At 45.9% G+C, this 24,901-nt stretch overlaps 1 protein-coding gene and 1 pseudogene across 1 annotated transcript; one reads left to right on the top strand and one right to left on the bottom strand.

Annotated features, from left to right (window-relative positions):
• Window positions 1-243: 243 nt before the first annotated feature.
• Window positions 244-9,679, bottom strand: LOC128409302 (tripartite motif-containing protein 10-like). The gene is made up of 5 exons (XM_053379654.1): window positions 9,393-9,679; window positions 7,341-7,417; window positions 4,466-4,540; window positions 1,028-1,234; window positions 244-324 (listed from the first exon to the last, which is right to left on the bottom strand). Exons 2-5 carry the CDS (start codon window positions 7,359-7,361, stop codon window positions 265-267), a joined length of 363 nt encoding a protein of 120 aa, XP_053235629.1. The 5' UTR covers window positions 7,362-7,417; window positions 9,393-9,679; the 3' UTR covers window positions 244-264.
• A 3,684-nt stretch (window positions 9,680-13,363) lies between these two features.
• LOC128409213 (zinc finger protein ZFP2-like) lies at window positions 13,364-24,163 on the top strand (annotated as a pseudogene).
• Window positions 24,164-24,901: the final 738 nt, after the last annotated feature.

Below are 24,901 nucleotides of genomic sequence, written 5' to 3'. Positions count from 1 at the left end.
TGATCCCAACCACAGACCCCAACCAATCAGAGACCCCATACGAAATGTGATCCAGCACTTGGGGCATACTAATTGTTTTGACAGGCAGCAGTGCTTCCTGGACTGGCTGTAGAAATATTTTGCCGTGAACCACCTCCCTCCTCAAAATCCCCAAAGGATGGGACCTTTTGATAATGATAAAGGAATTTAGGGAAACCGACACCTCACCCCCTGTTCTAGTTCCACTTCTATCTACAACATTGTCCAAGGCAGTTCCAAAGTAGTTTAACACATTGAAAGATAAATATTAGGCAAAACATACCTGCTTTCAGCCATTCTCATGCTCTGCAGGAAAAAAGAGAAAGAGGGGAGAGAAGACATGAATCAGGCATCTTTATCATTCTGGTTAACCCCTTCCTGTAACTTTCCCCACAAAAATGAACGTGGTTGGGGTTTTTTTCCTCTTACTTTGGTTTGCATCTATGTTCTAAAAACTTCAATAAAACAAAATATTTATTTTTAAATATTTATTTTTAAAAAATAAATAGATGGCTTTCAGTTTTAATTAAATACGCAACAAATAGTTCATCCTCTATTCCAGTTTTAATTAAATACACAACAAATAGTTCATCCTCTATTATTTTTTCTATAGAGAGGAAGAGAGGGGGGGAAAGGGGGGTGTCACCACTGAGCCAATTAATCCAATATGGCTGCAACCCTATGCTCACTTACTTGGGTGTAAGCCCCATTGAATTCAATGGTACTTGCATCTGAGAAGACACACAAAGAATTGCACTGTTTAGAACTTTTGATTTGTCCTTGGCACAGTGTGGCATAGTGGTTAGGGTGCCTGGGAGACAAAGGCTCAATCCCCAATTGGCCATGAAGCTTGTTGGGTGACCTAAAGCCAGTTGCTATCTCTCAGCCTAAACCACGTCGGGGGGTTGTTGTGAGTCTAAAACGAGGGGAGAACCACGTGTGCCACCTTGACTTCGAGGAAAGGCAGACTACAAATGTAATGATGGTAAATAAGACATGGATTCCCCACCTTCCCAAGTGGATTCTTGTTGCTTTCTCTGCTTTCATGAAATGTTGCTTGCTCAGAACCTTCCAAAACTCTCTCATCTCTCCTTCTAACAATGTCATTGTCCAGCTTTTGCAGCCTTCTCAACACGAGTTTTTCTTGGTCTTCGACAAACCTTCGCAGCTCTTCCCACTCCCGGATTATGTTCTTCCTCTCAGCTTCCGTCTCCCTCTGCAATTCATAGGGGAAAGAGCATTGTGGAGTCACACTCTCCCTATTGGGCTTGACCAATTTGGGGCTATTAGTGTACTCACTAATACCACCAAAGAACCTAAATATCCTCTCAAAAACCCCACAATACTGCTCGGTTTGTACTTCACTGGCTTGGCCTCCACTTCATTGAACACACTCCCTTAAATGTGACCCTGCTCCAATGGTTGCCAAGACTTGGACACTCTCTTCCTGGTTTTGAGCAAAGAAGTCCCTGTGAGCAAGCACAACCTTAGCTGCTATAGGTTCCTCTCTTTTCCCCAAAAATTTGTGGGAAGGGGAGAAGAAATGCCATGCCATTTTGGGTTCCTGCCTTTTTTTTCTGTCCTTTTATATGTGTTGGCCATTTTGTGTTCTGCAGCAGCCATTTTGTGACAGGCACCTCCAGCACTTTCTCAAAACCCCAAATGTGCCCACTGGCCCAGAAAGGTTGGCAACTCCTGTTCCACAGATTAGTCAAGCAAGCAAACCACCAAAAGCCCAGCCTTATTGAGGGGAGGGGGTGATATTTTAATTTTATGATTTTTTTTTTCAGGAACCAAAGAAAGGGAACCCCCCTCCCCCTTTTGTTCGAAGATTCTAAGTTACGTGAGGCTGGCAATGGCCTTTGGGGTTTCAAAAACCCAAAATGGCGACCATGAGCCTGACAGAACTTTAAGAGGTTCAAAAAGTTCCCTCCTGAAATCTGCTGCCACAAAGGGTGGAAATGGCCCCCTCCTAAGTGATGTTTCTTTGGCCATACTCACACCAGACTTTGAAAGCACCATGATACCACTTTAAACCGTCATGGCTTCCCACAAAGGATTCTGGGAGCCAAAGTCTTTTAAAGGCGCTGAGAGTTGTTCTCACTGGGCTACAATTCTCACAGTGGTTTAACAATCAATCCCTCTTCACAGGAAACTCTAAGAATTGTAGCTCTGTGAGGGGAAAAGTTACTGTGCACATCACAGAGGGGTTGGGGATGTCTTCAGCTGATGCCCCTTGCCTGATTTCAGGCTTCCCTGCCCTAAACTCCAGTTCACTGAAGCTGCCATCTGCACATGCTCAATGGCTTCCTGAACTGTGCACACCTCAGCTTAACCGCAGCTGGACGGAGGCTGGTTTGAGGGAAAGCTCACCATACAAGAGTATTTCTCACAGTAGCTACCAGATACCTATAGATGGTGGCCAATGTCACATGTACTTAGCTACAAACACCCGCAGCGGGAGTGTGCCAGAGTGAGCAGCACAGTCAGTTGGCTCATTTTTGCTGCGTGTAGCCAATCTCTGAGCATAGCTGTCAACTTTCAGATTTGAAAACAAGGGATCAGCAGACTCGAAAATAAGGGATCAGCAGCCTCACCTGTCCCAGGGACAGTCTACGGGATATCTAACAATCCGGGATAGCAGCAGGAAATGGCGCTGGAATAAGGGAATTTCCCACCAAAAAAGGGAAGGCTGACAGCTATGTCTCTGAGTGGTGAGAGGTTTAAGGGGTACCATCGCATACCTCGGACCAGTTTCCTTGGACCGAAGGCCATTGGAAACTGTGGGGTCTTCGGCTATGTACACACCACACTTTTAAAGCATATTCTCCACACCCTTTCCCAAACAAACAACCCTAGAAACTGTAGCTTGTTAAGGCTGCTGGGAAAGGCAGCTTCATGTGGGGCAAACTACAGTTCCCAGGAGTCTTTGGGAGCAGACGCGTGCTTTAAGTGTATGGTGTGTATGCAGCCTTTGTGTTATATGGTTTTATTTACACACACAGGTGGAGCATAAGATGGAAGGGCTCGTGACATTAGCACCACAAAAGATGCCCGCCCCCCCACCCTGCATTAGGTTTCCTGGCTCATCCCCTATTGTTCTTCTACCCCATGGCCTCTAGGCAGGTGAGGTGTGGGAGGGAAGGCCTGTGCACCCCTCCTGAAAAGCATCCATAGCTAGCCGTTTCTATGGCAACACACCTGTACAGGGCCAACTCTTTAATCCCCTTTGACAAAAAATGCTGTTCAAGGCTTCCCTAAGGCCATTAACTTAACAAAGAGACTGGTTTAACACAAAGAGACTGGTTTGACCACTTCAATGATTGTGAGGAGGGGCTCCGCATACCAGTGTTAAGACTTCCAGGCCTCTCCATCCTCCATTATGGCTCAAGGGCACATTCCAGCCACACAAAACTAGTAGAGGAAGGGACAAAACAGAGCCCTAAATGGATGTAGACACAGGCCTGATAGAGAGACCTGGGAGAGAGCATTATTCCCCACCCACAGGACTGAGGTTTCCCCATGCCTGTACTCTATTCTGAACTTAAAAATGGAAAGCGAAATGCCAGTGGACAACAAAAGAGGTTTAAAGACACTCTCAAGGCAAATCTTTAAAAAGGTAAGATAAACACCAACAACTGGGAAACACTGGCCTGTGAGCGCTCCAGTTGGAGAACAGCCTTTACGAAAGGTGTTATGGGCTCTGAAGAGGCTCAAACTCAAACAAAAGGGAGAAACCTGCTAAGAGGAAGGCATGTTTGGCAAACCCTCACCGTGATCAACTCCTGTCTGGAAACCTATGTCCCCACTGTGAAAGAACGTGTGGATCCAGAATTGGCCTCCACAGTCACTTACAGACACACCATTAAGACCATGCTCATGGAAGACAATTTTACTATGCTACGAGTGATCGCCAAAGAAAAAGAAGACTTCAGGATCCCATCTCACAGATATAAAACCCCAGGCTTGGAGAGGACACAAAGATCTCATCCATAAAACACATACACACACAATCCCTTAATTTGAGAGTGGGAAAACCCTAACACCTTCTGCAAGTGCCAAACTACAACTCCCACCAAGCCTAACAAGCCTGGCCAACAGCCAGGTATCATGGGAGCTGTACTCTGGCAAGCTGTTGCAACTGTTTTGCTTGCTCAACGTCATCCTGGCACCCTCTGTTTTTCCGCCACATGCTCCAAATGGCCTAGAATGATGCCATGCCAGGACAGTGTAAATTCTGAGGGGCGCTGAACTAGGCCACAGCAGTGGCAGAAAAGTATAAGGCTGTTGAGAAGTCACCATGAAAGTAATAATCTGCCTCCCCTTTGCCCAATTTTCAGCACTTTTCAGCTCACTAAAGTGCCCTCTCCATCCAAACTGGATTCAGGCAAAGGGATTAGCAAATTTCTGGGCATCATTTTTTAAATTTTCATCCTCATATGCTTACCAGCAAATCCTCACTTTTTCTTCGAAGTTGTGCTTTGATTTCTTCTCTCTTGTCACTCACGCTGTCCTGCAGCACCTAAAGGTTCGGGGGCAGAGGGGGGGAGGCTATTATCATTTTAATTAAGGAACATTCCCACATATATCCCAATAGAAGTATAGGGGTTTTTTTTAATTAAGTTTTGTTTATTTATTTATTGATTTGCAAGCTACACTTTCATAAGAAATGTGATAAGGCAGAATGCAAAATATAAAAACAAAATCAACAAATATATCCACAAAAGCCATCATCATTAAAGCATCAACATAACTGATTGGATTACAAAGAAAATTGATCTTGCAAAGGCCAGTCTAAATAGGAAAGTCTTCAAGAGATATCTGAAAAAAGGGAGTAATGGTTTTCATATGAAATAACACAGATTATCCAAACGAGGGCACACATAAAGGTCTTGAACCTTCATAGTTTCCTTAAAATCTTTTTTTTTAATTCCAAGGACCACAAACAATATATTGTGGAGCTTGGCAGGGAGAGGTCCATGTAAACAGAAGCAAGCGCTCAAACCAGCTCGTTGAGCAGCTCTCAAATTCTCCTAGGAAGCTGAAAATACCTTTGGATATTTGCCATGAATTCTGGAAGAATCGCCTTAGCAAATGAGAGAATATTTAGCTGCTTCTTCTTTAAAGAGTCAGTATGCCATTGACCACCAGGTACTGTGCTGTGGGGGTAAAGGGCTATTTCTCTGTGCCCTGCTAGTGGGTTTCCCGAAAACATCTATTTTTCTTCTTCTCTGGCGATCACTCGTAGCCGAGTAAGATTGTCTTCCATGAATATGGTCTTAACAGTGAGTCCGTAAGTGACTGTGGAGGCCAGTTCTGGATCCGCACGTTTTTCCACAGTGGGGACATAGGTTTCCAGATGGGAGTTGATCACAGTGAGGGTTTGCCAAACATGCCTTCCTCTTAGCACGCTTCTCCCTTTCATCCTCAGTTCAAGTGTCTTCAAAGTCCATGACACCTTTGGTACAGGCTGTTCTCCAACTGGAGCGTTTGCAGGCCAGTGTTTCCCATAACAAAAACTACCACAAAGATATCTAAATTTTTGAAAGTAGGGAGTCCATGAAAAACAGGAGGCCCATGGTCCTTAGCTAATTGGGAACCACTCTTCTATGGCCTCTTAAATGTGTTTGTGGGAGGGCGGTAATTGGTTTGCTTTTGTTTTATTAGGATTTTGTGTTCTCATTTTTTATTTTTATGTGGACTTTTATGTGATCTTTGGATAAAGGGCGGCATACAATTTAATTAGTAATAATACTAATAGGTAACTCCTCCTGCAACTCACTTCCTTGCTCAGCCTGGCTTCCTCTCAGCCGCCAGACTGATCCTTTCTGTCTGAAAGAGGCAGAGTGAAAGGAGAAGCATCTTTTCCTTGAGAGGCAGAAAAACCATGTGCCAGCTGCGCTTTCCTCAGTCCTTTCTTCTTTGAACGGACAAAAACAAGTGTTTTAACCTTCGCCTCTGAGACATGCAAGGGTTGCATCAGCAGGAGCAGCTGGCTGAGGCTTCCCGCCTCCCTGGTCATTTGTTGACAGGCAGAATAAAACTGGAGTTCTCAGGCCGCAACCACACATTTAAAGTGCATGATTCCCCCCAAAGGATCCTGGGAACTTTAGCTTGTTAAGGGTGCTGGGAATTGTACCTCTGTTAGGGGTACACTGCACTTCCCAGGATTTATTTTTTTAATTTGTTACATTTATATCCCATCTTTTAGGCAGTGAGAGATTTTATTTTCTTGGGCTCCATGATCACTGCAGATGGTGACAGCAGTCACGAAATTAAAAGACGCCTGCTCCTTGGGAGAAAGGCGATGACAAACCTAGACAGCATCTTAAAAAGCAAAGACATCACCTTGCCAACAAAGGTCCGTATAGTTAAAGCCATGGTTTTCCCAGTAGTGATGTATCGAAGTGAGAGCTGGACCATAAAGAAGGCTGATCGCTGAAGAATTGAATTCTGGTGCTGGAGGAGACTCTTGAGAGTCCCATGGATTGCAAGAAGATCAAACACATCCATTCTGAAGGAAATCAGCCCTGAGTGCTCACTGGAAGGACAGATTGTGAAGCTGAGGCTCCAATACTTTGGCCACCTCATGAGAAGAGAAGACTCCCTGGAAAAGACCCTGATGTTGGGACAAGGAGAAGGGGACGGCAGAGGATGAGATGGTTGGACAGTGTTCTCGAAGCTACAAACATGAGTCTGACCAAACTGCGGGAGGCAGTGGAAGACAGGAGTGCCTGCCGTGCTCTGGTCCACGGGGTCACGAAGAGTCAGACATGACTAAACGACTAAACAACAACAACCTCGGGTTAAGTACTTAATTTGTTCTGGAGGTCCGTTCTTAACCTGAAACTGTTCTTAACCTGAAGCACCACTTTCGCTAATGGGGCCTCCTGCCGCCGCCGCACGATTACTGTTCTCATCCTGAAGCAAAGTACTTAACCCAAGGTAATATTTCTGGGTTAGCGGAGTCTGTAACCTGAAGCGTATGCAACCCGAGGTACCACTGTATAGCCATGCTGGCTAGGAATGATGGGAGTTGTAGTCCAACAGCACTGTGGGACCCAAGGCTGAGAAACGCCAGGTTAGAATGTTGGACTAGGACCTGAGAGACCAGAATTCAAATCCCCGCACAGCTCACTGGGTGATCTTGAGCCAGTCACTGCCTCTCAGCCAAAACATACCTCACAGGGTCATCGTGGGGATTAAAGAGCGGGTGACAGGGGAAGAACTGTGTATGCAGCTGCTTGGGGGAAAAGTGAGATAGAATAAACAGGTAGATAAATAAATAAATTTGTTGCCTGCTCATTTTAATGCTCTCTTACCCAAGTTGCATCACTTTCCATCTTGCTGCAAAAGTCAACAGGATCTCTGGGGAGAAATATGGACCAGATGCCTCCGCCTGTCCGGAAGAAAGAAGAACAGAGAAGGAATTAAAAAACAAAGCTTGGGGAATGCCAAATAATAAAGCAATTATCGGCGTGGTCTGCCAGCACTCAGTGGCAGCAGCTCTCCAAGCTTTCAGGCAGGGGAATATTCCTACCCTACAGGCAAATCTCTGGGACATTTTGCATGAAAATTGTGTAGTTTGCCACTGAAGTAAAGCCTGTACCCCTTTATATTGTTATTGATTAAACTTATTACAGTAGTTTTGTGGGGGGTTTTTACCAAAGTAACTCAAAGCAACTTAAAACAATAAATAACACATATCTTAAAAAACAGCAAAACGACATCTAAAACCTAAATGATTCCGTATTAGGGCTCATGAGTGCCAGCTTGGCCCGGCAACTGTGGGTGCCCGGGGTCATGGGTGACATGCAGCGTGCATGGCCCTGGCACTGAAATTTTGTGGGTGCTTGGGAACACAGGGTCCCAGGGAGTTGACACCTACGGTAGGACTACCCAACGTGGTGCCTTCCATGTGTTGTCGAACAAGAACTCTCACCAGCCCTAGCCATAAGCCTTACATGCAGAAAGAAAGAAAAAAAGAACCCTAATTTCAATTCTTATCAATTCTGTTTCTCCACTGGCTCTGCAGAAAGACTTAACAAGTTTTGGCTCCTCCCCACCAATCCCTCCATTCCGACTGGCCATTGCAACAACTCCATAACTAAGACCTAGTGCCTGAGTTGTGTTTTTTCCTCTTCCCTCCCAGTCCTGTTTTTCCTTTTGTGTCGTGTCTGTTGGATTTGTAAGCCTGATGACAAGAGCTGACTTAATTTCTATTTGCAAGCTGCTGGAGCAGCTTTTTTTATTATTTTATTATTTTTTGCTTACGAGTAGGATAATTTGTTCACACGTTTCAAATAAATAAATGAAATTTAAACCCAATAAATAAATAAGAGAAAGTCCTAGCTAACAATTTGATAATTAATTGCGTGATGCTTTACAGTATGTACATATCAACATATGTACACACAAAGATAAGTTGTATCCGATGCCCAGTCTTGAGATTAATTTTACAGAGACCCTGGGCCTGAGAAGGCAGCTCCATCTGCAATCCTATGAACACTTACCTGTGAGTAAGCCCAAATGAACATAGTGAGACTGACCTCTGAGTAAGCATGCATAGGTTTCTGCAGTAAATCCTAAAGGGTGAGTGACATGAAGCAACTTTTACAATGGATAATACAGTAATAGTTTAATATTTGAACAGCATTCTCAACAGGGGTGGGGGGGTGGAGTATTATTAGTCGCTTTCTCTCCAGGAAAGACAGAAGGCTTGTGCCATTTAGGTTTAAAATCAAAATTCAGTTACTGTGAAACATGTTCGCAGAACTTCCTTTTTCCTTGAAGGAGAAACCAAATCTTAACAGCAGGATTACTAAATGTTTTTATTACTTTTGGGGTGTTTCGTAAGCCGCAGTAACTTTTCATTTCGGATTAAGCCTCTTAAAATTAGACTGCCTCTCTTGTTCCAGCAGGCTTTTGAGGAAACTGACTTATTTTAAGGAAAGGGTTGGTGCTGTGATGTTTTTATTGCAATGATCGGTATGTTTTCATAGATCAGATAGAGAGATAGAAAGATATTCTGTTAGTGATTAATTGCTTTCAAATGCTTGTTTCCCTCCCCCCCCCCCATATCTTTTCCACTCTTTCTATTTTAGCTGTAAGCCACCTTACATCTGCCAGGGGAAAAGACATTATTATTATTGTTGATGATGATGATGATGATGATAAGCTGGAAGAATGATGGGGCACATACCAGAAAGTACGTCCTATTGAACTCGGTAGGATTTACTTCTGGGTAAAAATGCAAAGGACTGCATTGCGAGCTGCACTAAACAATAGGCTGCGGTGAGTGAGCACCATGGTCTGCCCGTTCAGCTTAACAAATCAGATCTTCCGATCTTTGCTTTTCTCCCCTCCACGCTTACCCTTCCCAGACTTTTTCAACGCCTTTCTGCCGCAGCGGGGAAATTCAGCACCCGGGTCCTTCCTCCGTGGGCTCCCAGTTGCTGGTGGGGAGAAGATGCCGCCGCCGCCGCCGCCGCCGCAGCGCCTCGCTCCTCAATTGCCCGGGTGCCGGGAAGGGGGGCTGCCGGGCGGGTGGGCGCGGATGCCGGATGCCGCTTCAAAAGAAAGTTCTGGGGAAAGCCGCGTTCATCTCAGCCGAAATCAGAGACGGAGAGAGGAGCGAGCAAGCGACCAGCTCCCTCGCCTGGCGAGGATTTTAGACAGCCCTCTGCTGGCCGCAGGGAAGGCTCAGCCCAGGCCAAGATGCGTGGTCCAAATTTTAAACTGAGAGGTTGCAGCCTCTGCGCCCAACCTACCTCGCAGGGTTGTTGTGGTTTGGGGAAGAGCTCTGTACCCCCACGCCTTGAGCTCCTTGGAGGAAGGGTGCAATAATAAATGAGCCATAATAATAAATACAATCAAATAGGTAGGTTGGCTAAATGAATGGTTGGGTAGCTGCAAAGAGGTAACGTTTCTGTTGTTGTTTAGTCGTTTAGTCGTGTCCGACTCTTCGTGACCCCCTGGACCAGAGCACGCCAGGCACTCCTGTCTTCCATTACCTCCCGCAGTTTGGTCAGACTCATGTTTGTAGCTTTGAGAACACTATCCAACCATCTCGTCCTCTGCCGTCCCCTTCTCCTTGTGCCTTCCATCTTTCCCAACATCAGGGTCTTTTCCAGGGAGTCTTCTCTTCTCATGATGTGGCCAAAGTATTGGAGCCTCGGCTTCAGGATCTGTCCTTCCAGTGAGCACTCAGGGCTGATTTCCTTCAGAATGGAGAGGTTTGATCTTCTTGCAGTCCATGGGACTCTCAAGAGTCTCCTCCAGCACCACAATTCAAAAGCATCTTTGTTGGGCAGCTTCCAACAAAGACCAAAAATACACTAAAATGTCACACATTTAAAACTTCCCTGGCTGCCTTCAGATGTCTTCTGAATGTCAGGTAGTTGTTTATCTCTTTGACATCTGATGAGAGCATCACGCTATAAAATACAGCATATATGTAAGTTGATGGACTTCACCCGCATGTGAAGACAGCCTCCAGCAGACTGAGCGGACAAGACCAAGAGTGGGTCCAAAGGTGAAGAAGGCGGTTTCTGCACATGCTGTAGTGTAGAGGGAAGTGAGGGGCAAATGGGGCTCATCAACCTGGGGAAGGTAGCCCATCTAGAAGGAAAAAACTGAGCCAAAATTGCAGAATATATTTGCGAGAAGGAAAAAACTAAGGAGTAAACCCTACACAAATCTGGTGTCCCTAAGATGGTTGGATGGCATCTTGTACACCTCCTTTGGCAATTCCTGCAGCCAAGCTTTGCTTTCCTACATCAGTGAGGTGGAGACAGAGGTCTTGTCATCTGGGCAGCCCAGAATGTCCATGCACACACACCTACTGCCCAGGCTTGTGCCCCAGGGAAGTCACTGTGGTGCTGCTATTGCAGAGGTTTGACTTCACCTCCAGAGGCATACTATATTGTCTCTCAAGACCAGGGGTCAGCAAACTTTTTCAGCAGGGGGCTGGTGCACTGTCCCTCAGACCTTGTGGGGGGCCAGACTATTTTTTTGGGGGGGGGAATGAACGAATTCCTATGCCCCACAAATAACTAAGAGATGCATTTTAAATAAAAGCACACATTCTACTCATGTAAAAACACCAGGCAGGCCCCACAAATAACCCAGAGATGCCTTTTAAATAAAAGGACACATTCTACTCATGTAAAAACACGCTGATTCCCGGACCATCCGCAGGTCAGATTTAGAAGGTGATTGGGCCGCACCCGGCCCCCGGGCCTTAGTTTTCGTACCCATGCTCAAGACAGATGGATGCCAGCCAAACCAAGTAAGTGGGAAATTGCCAGCACAGCCACATTTTACTTCAAAAGAGGGAACTTTCCTCCCGAGTGAGAAGAGTGGTAAAAAGGGAGTTGACAGGCCAAGCCAAGATGGTCAAACCTTTACAGAGGCTTGGAAGTTCTTTAAAACCGTGATATTAGAAGTTAAGATTGAATGTAGGCCAAGAAAAGTACTACCAGGGCTAAGAGGATGCCAGCATGGCTGATGAACAGAGTCAAGGCAGCTTTTAGAGGCGGGAAGGCTTCCTTCAGAAAATGGAAGTCTTGTTCAAATGAGGAGAACAAAGCTTAAGCAAAAGAAAGCAGACGAAAAGGGATATAAAGAATTCATTCATTTTGCCATTTGCTATAGGAGCGTATTGATTTTTTAAAAAAAGTTAAACCAACCATAGCAATTCTGCAACCACATCAAAAGCTGGAAACAGACTAGGAAGGCCATTGGAGAACAAGGTAATTGCAAGCCTGCTGGAGGAGACTAAAGAGGAGCTGAATGAATTCGTCCTGCTCCTTTGTCCATGAACATGAAAAGGAGACTGCAAGGTGATTAAGGATTACATTGGGGTGGTTCGCACCTGCCTCCCAGTTTGGTTATTTTTACTCTTGGCTTGATGATTAGCTTGAACTGTCTGTACTCTGATGTGATTTGATTTTTGAAGAGTTTTTTGCTTTATATTAGTGGAAATTCACAGTATTGTAAAGAAGAAGAAGAAGAAGTACAGTGGTACCTCAGGTTAAGTACTTAATTCGTTCTGGAGGTCCATACTTAACCTGAAACTGTTCTTAACCTGAAGCACCACTTTAGCTAATGAGGCCTCCTGCTGCCACTGCAGAATTTCTGCTCTCATCCTGAAGCAAAGTTCTTAACCTGAAGCACTATTTCTGGGTTAGCGGAGTCTGTAACCTGAAGCGTATGTAACCTGAAGCGTATGTAACCTGAGGTACCGCTGTATAAATATCTGCCAACTGAGGGCAGCACCTTACACAGTGCTGCCATAAGAACGCAATCCTTGGCTTACCATCTCAGTTCTGCACCAGCAACCAGGCAGGGAGACTCAGAGTCCCTCGCCTTTGCCTCCATCCAGGCCTTGGAGCAGATTTCAGGGGAGCTGGGGAGCCTTGGAAGGTGGGGCATCAAGAGGCTGTTGTGGAAGGGGGTCTAGATTTAACCCACAACACTTATGTGGATCCCCAGAGCGTTGTGACACATCCAGACAATGTGAGGGTCCTGGTATGAGCATTCTCTGCCTTGGAAGCCTGGCTACAATCAATTCTAGCTACTGAGCAGAGGCACACTTTGCACAAGCTCAGAGGCGCCCTTGGTGTCACTCTTCACTGCACACGTCCCAAGTCTGAGCAGGGCAGAAAGTGAAAGCAGTTGCCAGGGAGCTCATCCTCTGAAGGCCTCCCATCAAATTTAAGGCGTCAGTTGGTTTGGAAAGGGCTGCGGGCCAGTGACAGGGAACCTTCTTTGCATGCAGAAGGTCCCGGGTCCGATCCCTGCGATCACTAAGTATGGCTGGGGAAAACAGCTGCCTGAAACCCTGGAGAGCTGCTATTGCCAGTCAGTGCCTGTCAGTACTATGCTAGATGGGCCAATGGTCTGGCATTGCGTAAGGCAGCTTTGCAAATCTGCTTAAAGATATGAAATGATTTAGAACAGGGGTAGGCAACCTAAGGCCCGTGGGCCGGATGAAGCCCAATCACCCTCTCAATCTGGCCCGCAGACGGTCCAGGAATCAGCATGTTTTTACATGAGTAGAATGTGTCCGTTTATTTAAAATGCACCTTTGGGCTATTGGTGGGGCCTGCCTGGTGTTTTTACATGAGTAGAATGTGTGCTGAAAAAGGTTGCTGACCCCTGATTGAGAACAAAGCTCCACACTGGCACACAAAGGGTTACGCTGCTAGACATACACAATCAGGCCTAGATCGACCAGGCAATTTGAGAAGCTGGTGAAACCGCTTCCTGTCCCCACCTTGCCCTTTCCTGGGGGAAAACTGGGGGTTGCAGCTCCCAGCTTGCAGGGAGAGGTGAGTTACAGGGGAATTTAGGAGGGACGGGCCATTTGCAGGAAAGTTGGGAGAAAATGATAGACAATCCCAGAAGATCAAGGGTGTCAGTGGCTGCAAAAAGGACATAGGAAGCTCCTTTGTACTGAGTCAGCCCAGTACAGCTCATTTTATTTATTTCTTTTTTAATGCAGAGAGAATAAACAGTTCAAGGAGAAGCTGAATGAATTCTTTGCTATGCTTTATTCATGAACTTCAAAGGGAGACTGCAAGGTGACTGAGGATTAAATTGGGGTGGCTTGTTTTTACACATAGCTTGGGCTGCCTGTATTTTGGTATGATCCAGTTTTTTGTTCTGTAGTGGTGAAGACATGCTATATAGCAAGCAAATGTACAAATATCGGCCAGTCGAGGTTAGCACCTTATGCAGTGATGCAGAGTCAGCTGGGGCCCGAGTAAAAAGGAGCCATATTTAGGGAAGCTTTTAATGTTTGATGCATTACTGTATTTTAATATTTTGTTGGAAGCCGCCCAGAGTGGCTGGGGAAGCCCAGCCAGATGGGCGGAGTATAAATAAATAATAATAATAATAATAATAATAATAATAATAATCGTTAATGCAAGTCTCTGGGAATTGCAGGTAGGGTGAGAGAACAGGGTGCTAAGATTGCTGGAATGATACAGCAACTGCCTTGCAAGCAGAAGGTCCCGACATTCCCTGCCTGACATCTTCCTTATGTTCTGTAACCTCCAATATCAAACATTTTTGTTTCTGCTCTGCTCAGAAAATGCACCGGCCCATCTGAATTTACTCCTCTGCCAGCTGCTTTGCCTCACTGCAGATTCCGGTCATAGTTTGGTCTGGATCCAACCCTTGCAGGAGAATGGCTGAAGCACAGGTAGGGACCCACAAATACTCCCCCCTCTCATTTTGTTCCAGCAGTGGTGGCTGGTGCCCCCTGGGACAGGTAGTGTGGGAGACAGGAGCTGAAGAAGAGGCGGTTGCACAGAGCCACATGACAGGCAGCGCCAAATAATCTAGGTTTATCCCTGTCCTCCTCCTGCCTGATATGAAGGCAAAACTGAGAGGGAGGAGGAGGAACAAGCAGTGCACCCCCTGCCTCGTTGTGAGAAGGCAGGCAGGGAGGCAGCAGCAGGTTGAGGACAAACTGAGGTAGATAGGACAGTCCTTTCATTACCCTAATCATGGACCAGCCTTCCCTGCTTTCTCGGTGTGTCAATCACACAGGGTCCCCAGACGTTTCACTGTCTATTGATCCCTGTGCCACCACTTTATTTCTCGCTGCCACCACCCAGGCCCTACCTGGTACAATAATGAGTCCTGTCAGGGTTAAATTGGAACATAAACTTCTGTTTATTTGTTGCAGTTTGACAAGCCTGTGGTTTCATAAACGGTATCAGTCAATTACAGTCATGGGGTGCCTATCCCGACCTATAACTTCTGCTACCTGCTCTCACTCACTAAACCACCTCTCAGATATTTACTTGTCTTCCTAGCCCCTAACTGTTCCTGACTCAGTTTATTTTGCTACACTAACTCAACCTACCCACAGACTCTATCCCAATTCACTCCCACTCCAACCAACCTCCCAATGAACTCCCCTTCGCCCCTCCCAGAGCTGGTTTTATAGTCCCTCTGACTCCACCCCCCTGGGTTCTGATTGGGTAATTTGTTTAACTATTTCACCTCCAGCACTCTCATATGTTAACATCACACTTGGAGTATACCGGAAATTGTAATTTATTAAAATTGTCTGATGGGCCATCAGACAAATCTAGCAGAGCTCTTCTTACATTCTTATGACACAGCATATGAGGACAAAGGACTGGGAGGGAGGAGGGGAAACCAAGCTCCGCTAAAAAGTCTTTCACTCGCCAAAAACCCTGCTCAGAAATGAGAACTCACGTCTTTCCCCAGTGGACTAGCTAGTTGAGGCTATTTTAATCAAGAGAGGTTTTAATGTTTCAAAATGTGCCCCTTTTCACCCCTTTTGTTACAGGATCGTCTGGTTTGCCCGACGAAAGAGGGAGACATCAAAACTGAGGATCAGCAGAGCAGTGAAGACCTGCCGGTAGGCATCCTTAATCCACTCACTTAAGTAAAACGATGGAAGGAACTTCTTCACCCAGTGCATCATTAATGCATGGAACGCCCCGCCACATGGTGTGCTGATGGCCACAGGCTTGAGTGGATTTAAGAGTGGATAACACCCGTTCATAGGGACATAGGAAGCTGCCATATAACAAGTCAAACCAAACTGGTCCTGCTAGCTCAGTATTTTCTACATGGAATGGGAGCAGCTGACCAGGGCTTCAGGCAATAATTTTTTTTCAGCCATACCTGGAGATCCTGGGGTTAAACCTGGAACATTCTATAGGTTGACTGAGTCTTTTTGGAGGGGCAATGTGGGATACAAATTAGTTAAACAAACAAAAAATGTGAAGTCAGAACTCAACATCCTGAGAACCTCAGCTTCTTTCTTTTTATTTGTGATGTAAAATGCACACTGCTAGCACTGCTGTCAAGATACGACTGTGAAGGCAAGGGCAGAGACCACGTGAGCAGGCAGTTCTTCTTCCTCTCTCATAATACTAGAACCCAGGACCATTCAAAAAGAACATTGGGAGATTCAGGGCAGACAAACAAAAGGGTTTCTTCACACAGTTGAACTATGGCATTCGCTCCCACCAGAGGCAGTGAAGGCTACCAACTGAGATGGCTTTAAAAGAGGATTGGCATCTTTAAGAGATGCTCGGACAAATTTATGAAAGATAAGGCTACCAATGGTTACTAGCTATGATGGCTGTTCTCTATGATGGCAATATTTGTTAAGGATAATGGTTTAATTGCCTGAAATGGGAATGTTTCTTTCTGTTGAATTGATGTGTATTTTTAGCATGGGTTCTTTTTTCCTTTGGCAGTAGCTCTCTCATGTGATTGGCTGACTGTGAGTCACATGAGAGAGGCATTCCATTCTGTTGTGACTGTTATTCAAGTAACTGTCGTTTTTAACTGGCTTTCTGCTTCTGTGTGTGTGTGTGAAGGGGAATGGCTGCTGAGAGAGGTTTCTCAAGATCTGCTAAGGACAGTGTGTGTTAGTGTCATCTTTCTGAAGTGAATCAGACAGAGGAGATTCCCTAAATGTTAATAGGGAGAAACCTGAGCATGATATTGTAAATATATTCTTCTAAGTTATATGTTTATGAAAGTAAAGGGTTATTTACTGTTGTGCTCAGGTGCTGCTTAGAGGCCTCTTGACCAAGGCATCTGGTTGGCCACTGTGAGAACAGGATGCTGGACTAGATGGTCCATTGGCCTGATGCAGCAGGACTAATTTTTTATGGCAATTCCTAGTCATAGCTATGGATTCTCTGATCTCTAGGATTTTCTCCCAGGCTCACCACCCACTTCTTAAATCTTGCCTTCCGGCAGAGAGAAATAGAAGCTGAGAGGATTAAGATTGTCCAGGAGTGGAAGGAGATGCACCAGATTCTTGATGAGCAGCAGCAGCTCCTGCTGAGGTGGCTACAGAACATGGAGGGTGACGTTCTCCGCAGAAAGAAGGAGGTGCTCCGAATCACCAGGGAGACTTCCCTCCTCGGTGAACTGGAAAAGGAGAAGGAGGCACAGCAGCCATTACTGGTAGGAAGAGTGGGATCTTGGAAAGTCAGTGGCAAACTGGGAATCTGTGGGCTTCTGACTGTTGCTGGACTACAACTCCCATCATGCTGCCTGGGGCCAATGGGAGCTAAAACGTAATTAAATTAAATTAGTTAAATGTATTTTCATTGATTAATCAGTTACAGTGGTACCTCGGGTTAAGTACTTAATCCGTTCCAGAGGTCCGTTCTTAACCTGAAACTGTTCTTAACCTGAAGCACCACTTTAGCGAATGGGGCCTCCCGCTGCTGCTGCATAGCTCAATTTCTGTTCTTATCCTGAAGCAAAGTTCTTAACCTGAAGCACTATTTCTGGGTTAGCGGAGTCTGTAACCTGAAGTGTATGTAACCTGAAGCGTATGTAACCCGAGGTACCACTGCACTTGATTGCTTTAAAAGTGCAGATGAAAATGGTTCTGATGAAAAAAATAAATTTGTTTTCCTTGCAGCTTTTAGTATAGTAAAAATAATGTTACATTGCCCAACAATGCTCCTATTATTGATTAAAAGGAATTTTCATTGATTATAGCAGGGGTGGGGAAATGCGTTCAGATCCTGACCTCCCCTAAGGGGCCATTTCTGATGAGTGGACATAATTATCATGACATCAGATGAAGCATTTTCTTTTGCCTGTACAGTTTGTAACCAAACCACCTAGCAAAGTTAAAGGACAACTGTGTCCTTACTTGCCCCACATCTGGTGTCATATGGGGCAGGTGGGTGTGGCTTGAATAAAACAGCCTCAGGGGCCAAATTAGGACCCCTTCAACTAACAATTGAATCTGCCATGAACATTTGGGCTGTAATATGCATATTATTATTATTATTATTATTATTATTATTATTATTATTATTATTTCTGGTTGTTCTAGGCTGCATACTCTTTACATTTTAAAAGCACATTCAAAGCACATTTCCCCTCTCAATGATTTCTGACGCTATAAGTTAACCCTGCACAGAGTTAAAATTACCAGGTACACTTAACAAACTACAATGTCTATCATTCTTTGAAAGAATTAGCTTTGAATGGCCCTGCCTGCCTTGCACAACACAGCAAGAATATTCTCTGGCAACTCCGTAAACTGTTCTTTTCATCTTTTCTTTATTGCAGGGTTTACACAGCACTGGCCGCAGGTGAGCTCTGAATTCAATTTTACTAGCTCCTCCAATTGGGCAGCAATCTTCTCTGAACTATGAGGTGCTGGGATCAGTGGGTGGGGGAAGGAATTTGAGGGAGAGCCCACACACAGTTTCTTAAAATGTCCTTGCACCAGGAGCAGCCAGCATTTTGTCCTCCAAATACTGTTGAACTCCAGCTGCCATCATCCTTGGACAACAACATATTCTTAGCCATCCCTGTCCTGGGTCCTGCACTATAAATTGAAAGCAATATCATGTCACTTAAGACAGTCATGGCTCCCCTTCCCACAAAGATTCCTGTGAATTCTGGAAGCTTCTATCCTTATGTCAGGGTGTTGGACTAGATGGGTTCTTTGGCCAATCCAAGAGTTCATGGATGTTTCGCCTCCTCCTCCTCCTCCGAGACACATTCTCTCTCTCTCTCTCTCTCTCTCTCTCTCTCTCTCTCTCTCTCTCTCAATTTCTCTCTTTCTTTCTTTTGCAGAGACAATACATTCTTCCCGAAACCACAGCCAGATTTGGGGGAGCTGGAGCAGAGGCTGAGCGATTTCTCCCACAAAAGGGCTGCTTTGCTGGAAACGCTGCTGGCATTCAAAGGTGAAGAAGGATTTTTATTTGCTAGGGTCTTTCGAAAAGCCACAATGACATATAGGTAAAGTGAAAACAAAAAAAGCACAGTTGTGTCTAATGTTAGTCCTATGCAAAGTGGACCCATTGGAATTAATGCAGAGGACTATGGCCTCATCTACAATTAAATATACAATCAAACCTTGGTTGTCAAATGTAATCTGTTCTGGAAGCCCGTTCGGCTTCTGAAATGTTCAACAACCAAGGTGCGGCTTCCTGCACTCAAGCTGAAGTCGCATTGGATGTTCGGCTTCTGAAAAACATTCGAAAACCGGAGCAGTTACTTCCGGGTTTTTGGTGTTCAGGAGCCAAAACATTCCAAAACAGAGCCGTTTGGGAACAAAGGTTTGACTGTACATTTAAAGTAGTAACATACTGTTTTAAATGAGAATGGCTTCCCTCAAAGAATTCTGGGAAGTGTAGTTTGTTAAGGGTGCTGAGAGTTGCTGAGGTACCCCATTCCCCTCAGATTTCCCTGCAAAGAGGGGTTGTTTGTTAAGCCACACTGAGGACTTTTGTCTACTGTTTGTCTGTGACATTGGTGTCACCACGCCGCAGACGTATGGAGAGGCAGGGCTTCTAAGTCTTTTAAAATTGTGCATGCATGATGATTTGGGCTCATGATGACATTGGGGAGGTTATCCCTGCTTTCAATACTGTTTCAGCCTGCAAACGTTTTAGGGCGGACCTACTGATAAGTTGGGACGTGGGTGGCGCTGTGGGTTAAACCACCGAGCCTGGGACTTGCCGATCAGAAGGTCAGCGGTTCAAATCCCCGCAAAGGGGTGAGCTCCTGTTGCTCAGTCCCAGCTCCTGCCAACCTAGCAGTTCGAAAGCACGTCAAAGTGCAAGTAGATAAATAGGTACCGCTCTGGCAGGAAGGGAAACGGTGTTTCCGTGCGCTGCTCTGGTTTGCCAGAAGTGGCTTAGTCATGCTGGCCACATGACCCGGAAGGTGTACGCTGGCTCCCTCGGCCAGTAAAGCGAGATGAGCGCCACAACCCCAGAGTCGGTCACGACTGGACCTGATAGTCAGGGGTCCCTTTACCTTTACCTTTACTGATAAGTTTCCAATCAGAGCATGTTCCCCAACTTTCTGCTGGAATCCTGCAACTTTTTACACCACACATGTTCCAGTTTATTTATTTGACCTGCTCCTGTGGTGCTGTAAACCCAGGAGTGTCACTCCAGATGATAATATTGCAGTAATGTTGTGAAAGCATCACAGGGCTACAAGTAAAGGAGAATGACCTCTGGTTGGTCCGGTATGAATACAGCATGAATGGGCTAATTAGCGTTTTAATTGCCACAAAGTCCACCAGCAGTTGGAAGGGGCCCTGAGAGAGAAAGAGAAAAAGGACAAAATTGTGAAGGATGTTAATTTTTTTCTTTCTTTCTGCAGGAAGTCTGCATTTGGAGTTGAAGAGGAATGGAGGTACATACACACTTTAACTTTAAAAGTAAAATAAAATTACATACTAGAGACCAACACGTTTTGCTGCCTGAATGAAGGATGATAATATATAAGTATTTTTATAGCTCAACATTTCTAACCTTGCAAGGTTTAAATTTCTTTTTATATTATTATTATTACTACTACTACTACAGTATTTTTTTATTATTATTATTATTATTATTATTATTATTATTATTATTATTATTATTATTATGACAAAGTAATAATCATAAATAAGTAAGAATAAAAATGTGCATGCCACAACCAAGACCATTCCATTGTAACTATCCAAACTCCCAACATTTCAACACCTCTTGCAATGGTTTGACCTCTTTCCGTTTTAACAGTACAAATTCTACAAACACCCCCCCATATCTCCTCAAAATCATTTATCCTGCATATTCCCTGTCTTACCTTAATGGCACATATTAATTTATCATTAATAGCTATATCCCACACCTCTTTATGCGGGACGCGGGTGGCACTGTGGGTAAAACCTCAGCGCCTAGGACTTGCCGATCGTATGGTTGGCGGTTCGAATCCCCGCGGTGGGGTGAGCTCCCGTCGCTCGGTCCCAGCACCTGCCAACCTAGCAGTTTGAAAGCACTCTTAAGTGCAAGTAGATAAATAGGGACCGCTTTATAGTGGGAAGGTAAACGGCGTTTCCGTGCACTGCGCTGGTGCTGGCTCGCCAGATGCAGCTTGTCACGCTGGCCACGTGACTCGGAAGTGTCTTTGGACAGCGCCGGCTCATGGCCTCTAGAGCGAGATGAGCATGCAACCCCAGAGTCGGACACGACTGGCCCGTACAGGCAGGGGTACCTTTACCTTTACCTTTACCCCTCTTTATACCATTCTTCCATTTTATATTCTGCTTGCCCCTTCCACTTCCTAGTTATAATAATTTGAGCAGCTGTCAATAAATTTGTGAGCAAGTCCTTCATGGCCTGCGAACCTTCCACCCCATCGTAAATGTGTAATAATGCTACCTCTGCACTTTTGGTCAGCTTTAACCCAGTGATTTCCTGTTATCTCCTTAAACACCCTTTGCCAAAAAAATTGTTCATATTTACACCCCCACCACATGTGAACATAATTCTCAGTTTCCTGGCATCCCCTCCAACATAACACCGAATATTCATTGTTTATTTGATTTAATCTGACTGGTGTTAAATACCATCTCCAAAGCAATTTATAATAATTTTCTTTTATTCTTAAATAAATTTCATGAAGATAGGAACACAGGAAACTGCTTTATCCTGACTCAAAACCATTGGCCCGTCTGGCTCAGTACAGTGGTACCTTGGGTTAAGAACTTAATTCGTTCTGGAGGTCCGTACTTAACCTGAAACTGTTCTTAACCTGAAGCACCACTTTAGCTAATGGAGCCTCCCGCTGCCGCCGTGCCACCACCGCACGATTTCTGTTCTCATCCTGAAGCAAAGTTCTTAACCCGAGGTACCATTTCTGGGTTAGAAGAGTCTGTAACCTGAAGCATATGTAACCTGAAGCGTCTGTAACCCAAGGTACCACTGTATTGTCTACTTTGACTGGCAGTGGCTTACAAGGGTTTCAGAGAGAGAGTCCCTGCCTGAGCCTGGGACCTTATATGCAAAGCAGATGCTCTGCTACTTAGCTAAAACCCCTTCCCACAATGATTGAAATCATAGAATTTATCAGATTTTGCTGCATTATCCAACTAGTATCCAACTTGCTTATTTCTAGCAGGAGACGGCCAGGTGAGCAACATGGAGGATGAGAAACCTCTGATGGATCATGCTGAGCAACAGGAACAGAATGATCGGACAGTGGAAGGAGCAGCGGAGAAAAGGTCTCTGTGCCCTGAACCAAAGGCCACTTCTGAGGATGAACATGGCTCAAAAAGAGAGCAGAGGAAGTGTCTGGACAAAGGGGAGGAGAACAAATCTATTCCCTGCAAAGGAAATGACTGTGACCTTGATGGGCACAAAGTTCTGCCAAGGACTCAACAGATCAAGAAGCAAAGGATGTGTGCCGAGTGCGGGAAATGCTTCAGTCAGAAGTCAAACCTTATTACACATCAGAGAATCCACACCGGTGAGAAGCCGTACGAGTGTGCTGACTGCGGGAAGAGCTTCTGCCAGAGATCGGGCCTCATTTCGCACCAGAGAACCCACACGGGCGAGAGGCCGCACAAATGCTTGCACTGCGAGAAGAGCTTCCGGTTCCACTCCAACCTCATCATGCACGAGAGGACTCACACGGAGGAGAAGCCGTACAAGTGCTCGCGTTGCGGGAAGCGCTTCAACCAGCGGTCGAACCTCGTCAGTCACGAAGGGACCCACCGGCAGGAGAAGCCGTGCAAGTGTTCCGAGTGCGGGAAAAGCTTCCGCCGGAGCTCGGAGCTCACTGTCCACACAATGACCCACACGGGAGAAAAGCCATACAAGTGCCTCCAATGCGGGAAAGGGTTCAGGAGGAGGGCAGACCTCATTGTGCATGAGAGAACCCACACGGGAGAGAAGCCATACGGCTGCCCCCATTGCGGGAAAAGCTTCAGCCAGAGGTCAGGCTTAATTGCACACGAGCGGACACACTCAGCAGAGAAGCCGCACGAGTGCGTGGTGTGCGACAAGGGCTTCAGCCACACCGCACACCTTGCCTCGCACGAGAAGCCAGACCTCACCACGCACCACCAGAACCGCACTGGCGAGAAGCCTTACGAATGCGCAGACTGCGGGAAGAGCTTCTGCCAGAGATCGAAACTCGCCGTCCACCAGAGGACCCACGTGCGTGAGAAGCCGTACAAATGCTCTCACTGCGAGAAGAGCTTCGGCTTCCGGTCCTACCTCATCGCACACGAGAGAATCCACACAGGGGAAAAGCCGTTCAAATGCTCGCGTTGTGGGAAGGGCTTCAGTCAGCGGTCGGCCCTCAAAGGTCATGAAGGGACTCACCAGGAAGAGAAGCCGTACAAGTGCTCCGAGTGCGGGAAAAGCTTCTGCCGGAGCTCAGAGCTCCTCGTCCACCTGATGACCCACACGGGGGAGAAGCCGTACAAGTGCCCTCAGTGCGGGAAGCGCTTCAGGAGGAAGCCGGAGCTCATCATCCACGAGAGGATTCACACGGGCGAGAAGCCGTACAAGTGCGCAGACTGCGGGAAAAGCTTCAGCCAGATGTCGGGCCTCCTCAGTCACGGACGTACCCACCGGGAAGAGAAGCCGTACAAGTGCTCCGAGTGCGGAAGGGGTTTCAGGAGGAAGCCGGACCTCACCGTGCACGAGAGGACCCACACAGGGGAAAAACCGTACAAGTGCGCGGAGTGCGGGAAGGAGTTCAGGAGGAGGACGGATCTCATTGTGCACGAGAGGACCCACACAGGGGAAAAACCGTACAAGTGCCCTCACTGCGAGAAAAGCTTCAGGCAGAAGCCAGGCCTGAACGTGCACCAGAGGACCCACACAGAGGAAAAGCCGTAGAAATGTGTGGTTTGCGACAAGAGCTTCAGCCGTGCTTCACACCTTTCTGTGCACGAGATGACCCACATGGAAAAGCGGCCATTTAAGTGCCTGGACTGTGGGAAAAGCTTTGACTGGAAACTGGATCTCACTTTGCCCTGCCAGAACCACACAGCAGAGAAGCTGTACGAATGTGTGGACTGTGGAAATTCAGCCAGAGGCCAAGCCTGTGTACGCATGAGAGGACCCACATGGGCAAGAGGCTCTACCTGTGTGTCAAGTGCGAGAAGAGCTTCCAGAACATCTCCAACCTGAAGTCACACCGAAGGGCCCACTCCAGAGTGAAGTCTTGCAGGTGCTCAGAGGGTGGGAAAAGCTTCCTGGGGAGTTTGGATCTTAGCAGACATCAGAGATTCCACACAGGAGAGAGCTCCCGAGCAGCCCAATTATTTGGAAAACTTATTTTAAATAAACAGTGGTTTTGCACAGTGCTGGCTTTGTTCACTGTTGGCTGTTGACTGGCGTATGTGGGTGTTGGTGTATGGCATTATGGGATGCTATCATTATAAAATGGTGCTGTAGCTCTAGTTTCAAGCAAGAGGGCTGAAACAAAAGGTTTGGCTGATTAGTTAAAATGGAATAGGTCCACTCTCCTTGCCTCTACAGCTTCCATTGTTCTCTCACCCTCATTTCACTCCCCTTCTCAGACAATTCCTTCTTGGTTTCCTCTGGAACAAGGATGGGGAACCTGCAGCCTTGCATACATTGTTTTATTATTATTATGGCATACATGGTTCCCCCCCCCCGCTCATTTAAAACCTGCATATCTTTGCTAACAGATGAACTGTGTGATTCCTTTTTCTAATGAAACAAAGTTTTCTTCTTTTTAAATCATTTGGAACCATTCCCCCTGCCCTTTACTTTTATTCCCAACGGATGGAGACTTGTTTACTGTAACAGCCAAAACTCTGAAAGCAAGATATTCCCTTATTTGAAAGTAAAACATTCCCTTATTTGCAAAGCTAAGTGTCTGTGATTTATTCTAATCTAAGTATTTTCATGGGAAACGATTAAGGGCGGATGAGAGCAGATGTAAAATCTAACCCAAGTTTTAATGTACTTGGAGCAATCGGCCGTTGTGCTAACTCTGCTACAAGAGAGTAATTATCTTTTTCAAACCTCTTTCTCCAACAGTTAGGAGACCCTGCTTAGTGCCCTCCCAGAACTGC

Source organism: Podarcis raffonei, chromosome 2, assembly GCF_027172205.1.
Source record: "Podarcis raffonei isolate rPodRaf1 chromosome 2, rPodRaf1.pri, whole genome shotgun sequence".
Lineage (NCBI taxonomy): Eukaryota > Metazoa > Chordata > Lepidosauria > Squamata > Lacertidae > Podarcis > Podarcis raffonei.
Note: the sequence above shows the minus strand (reverse complement) of the source record. Positions and strands in the feature narration are given on the sequence as shown.

Coding starts and splice junctions, on each gene's coding strand:
- LOC128409302 (XM_053379654.1), bottom strand. CDS start 7,361: ATGGAAAGTGATGCAACTTGG. Junction 4,541..7,340: donor TGGAAAGTGATGCAACTTGG/GTAAGAGAGCAT, acceptor CCGAACCTTTAG/GTGCTGCAGGACAGCGTGAG. Junction 325..1,027: donor ACAAGAATCCACTTGGGAAG/GTGGGGAATCCA, acceptor TTTTTCCTGCAG/AGCATGAGAATGGCTGAAAG.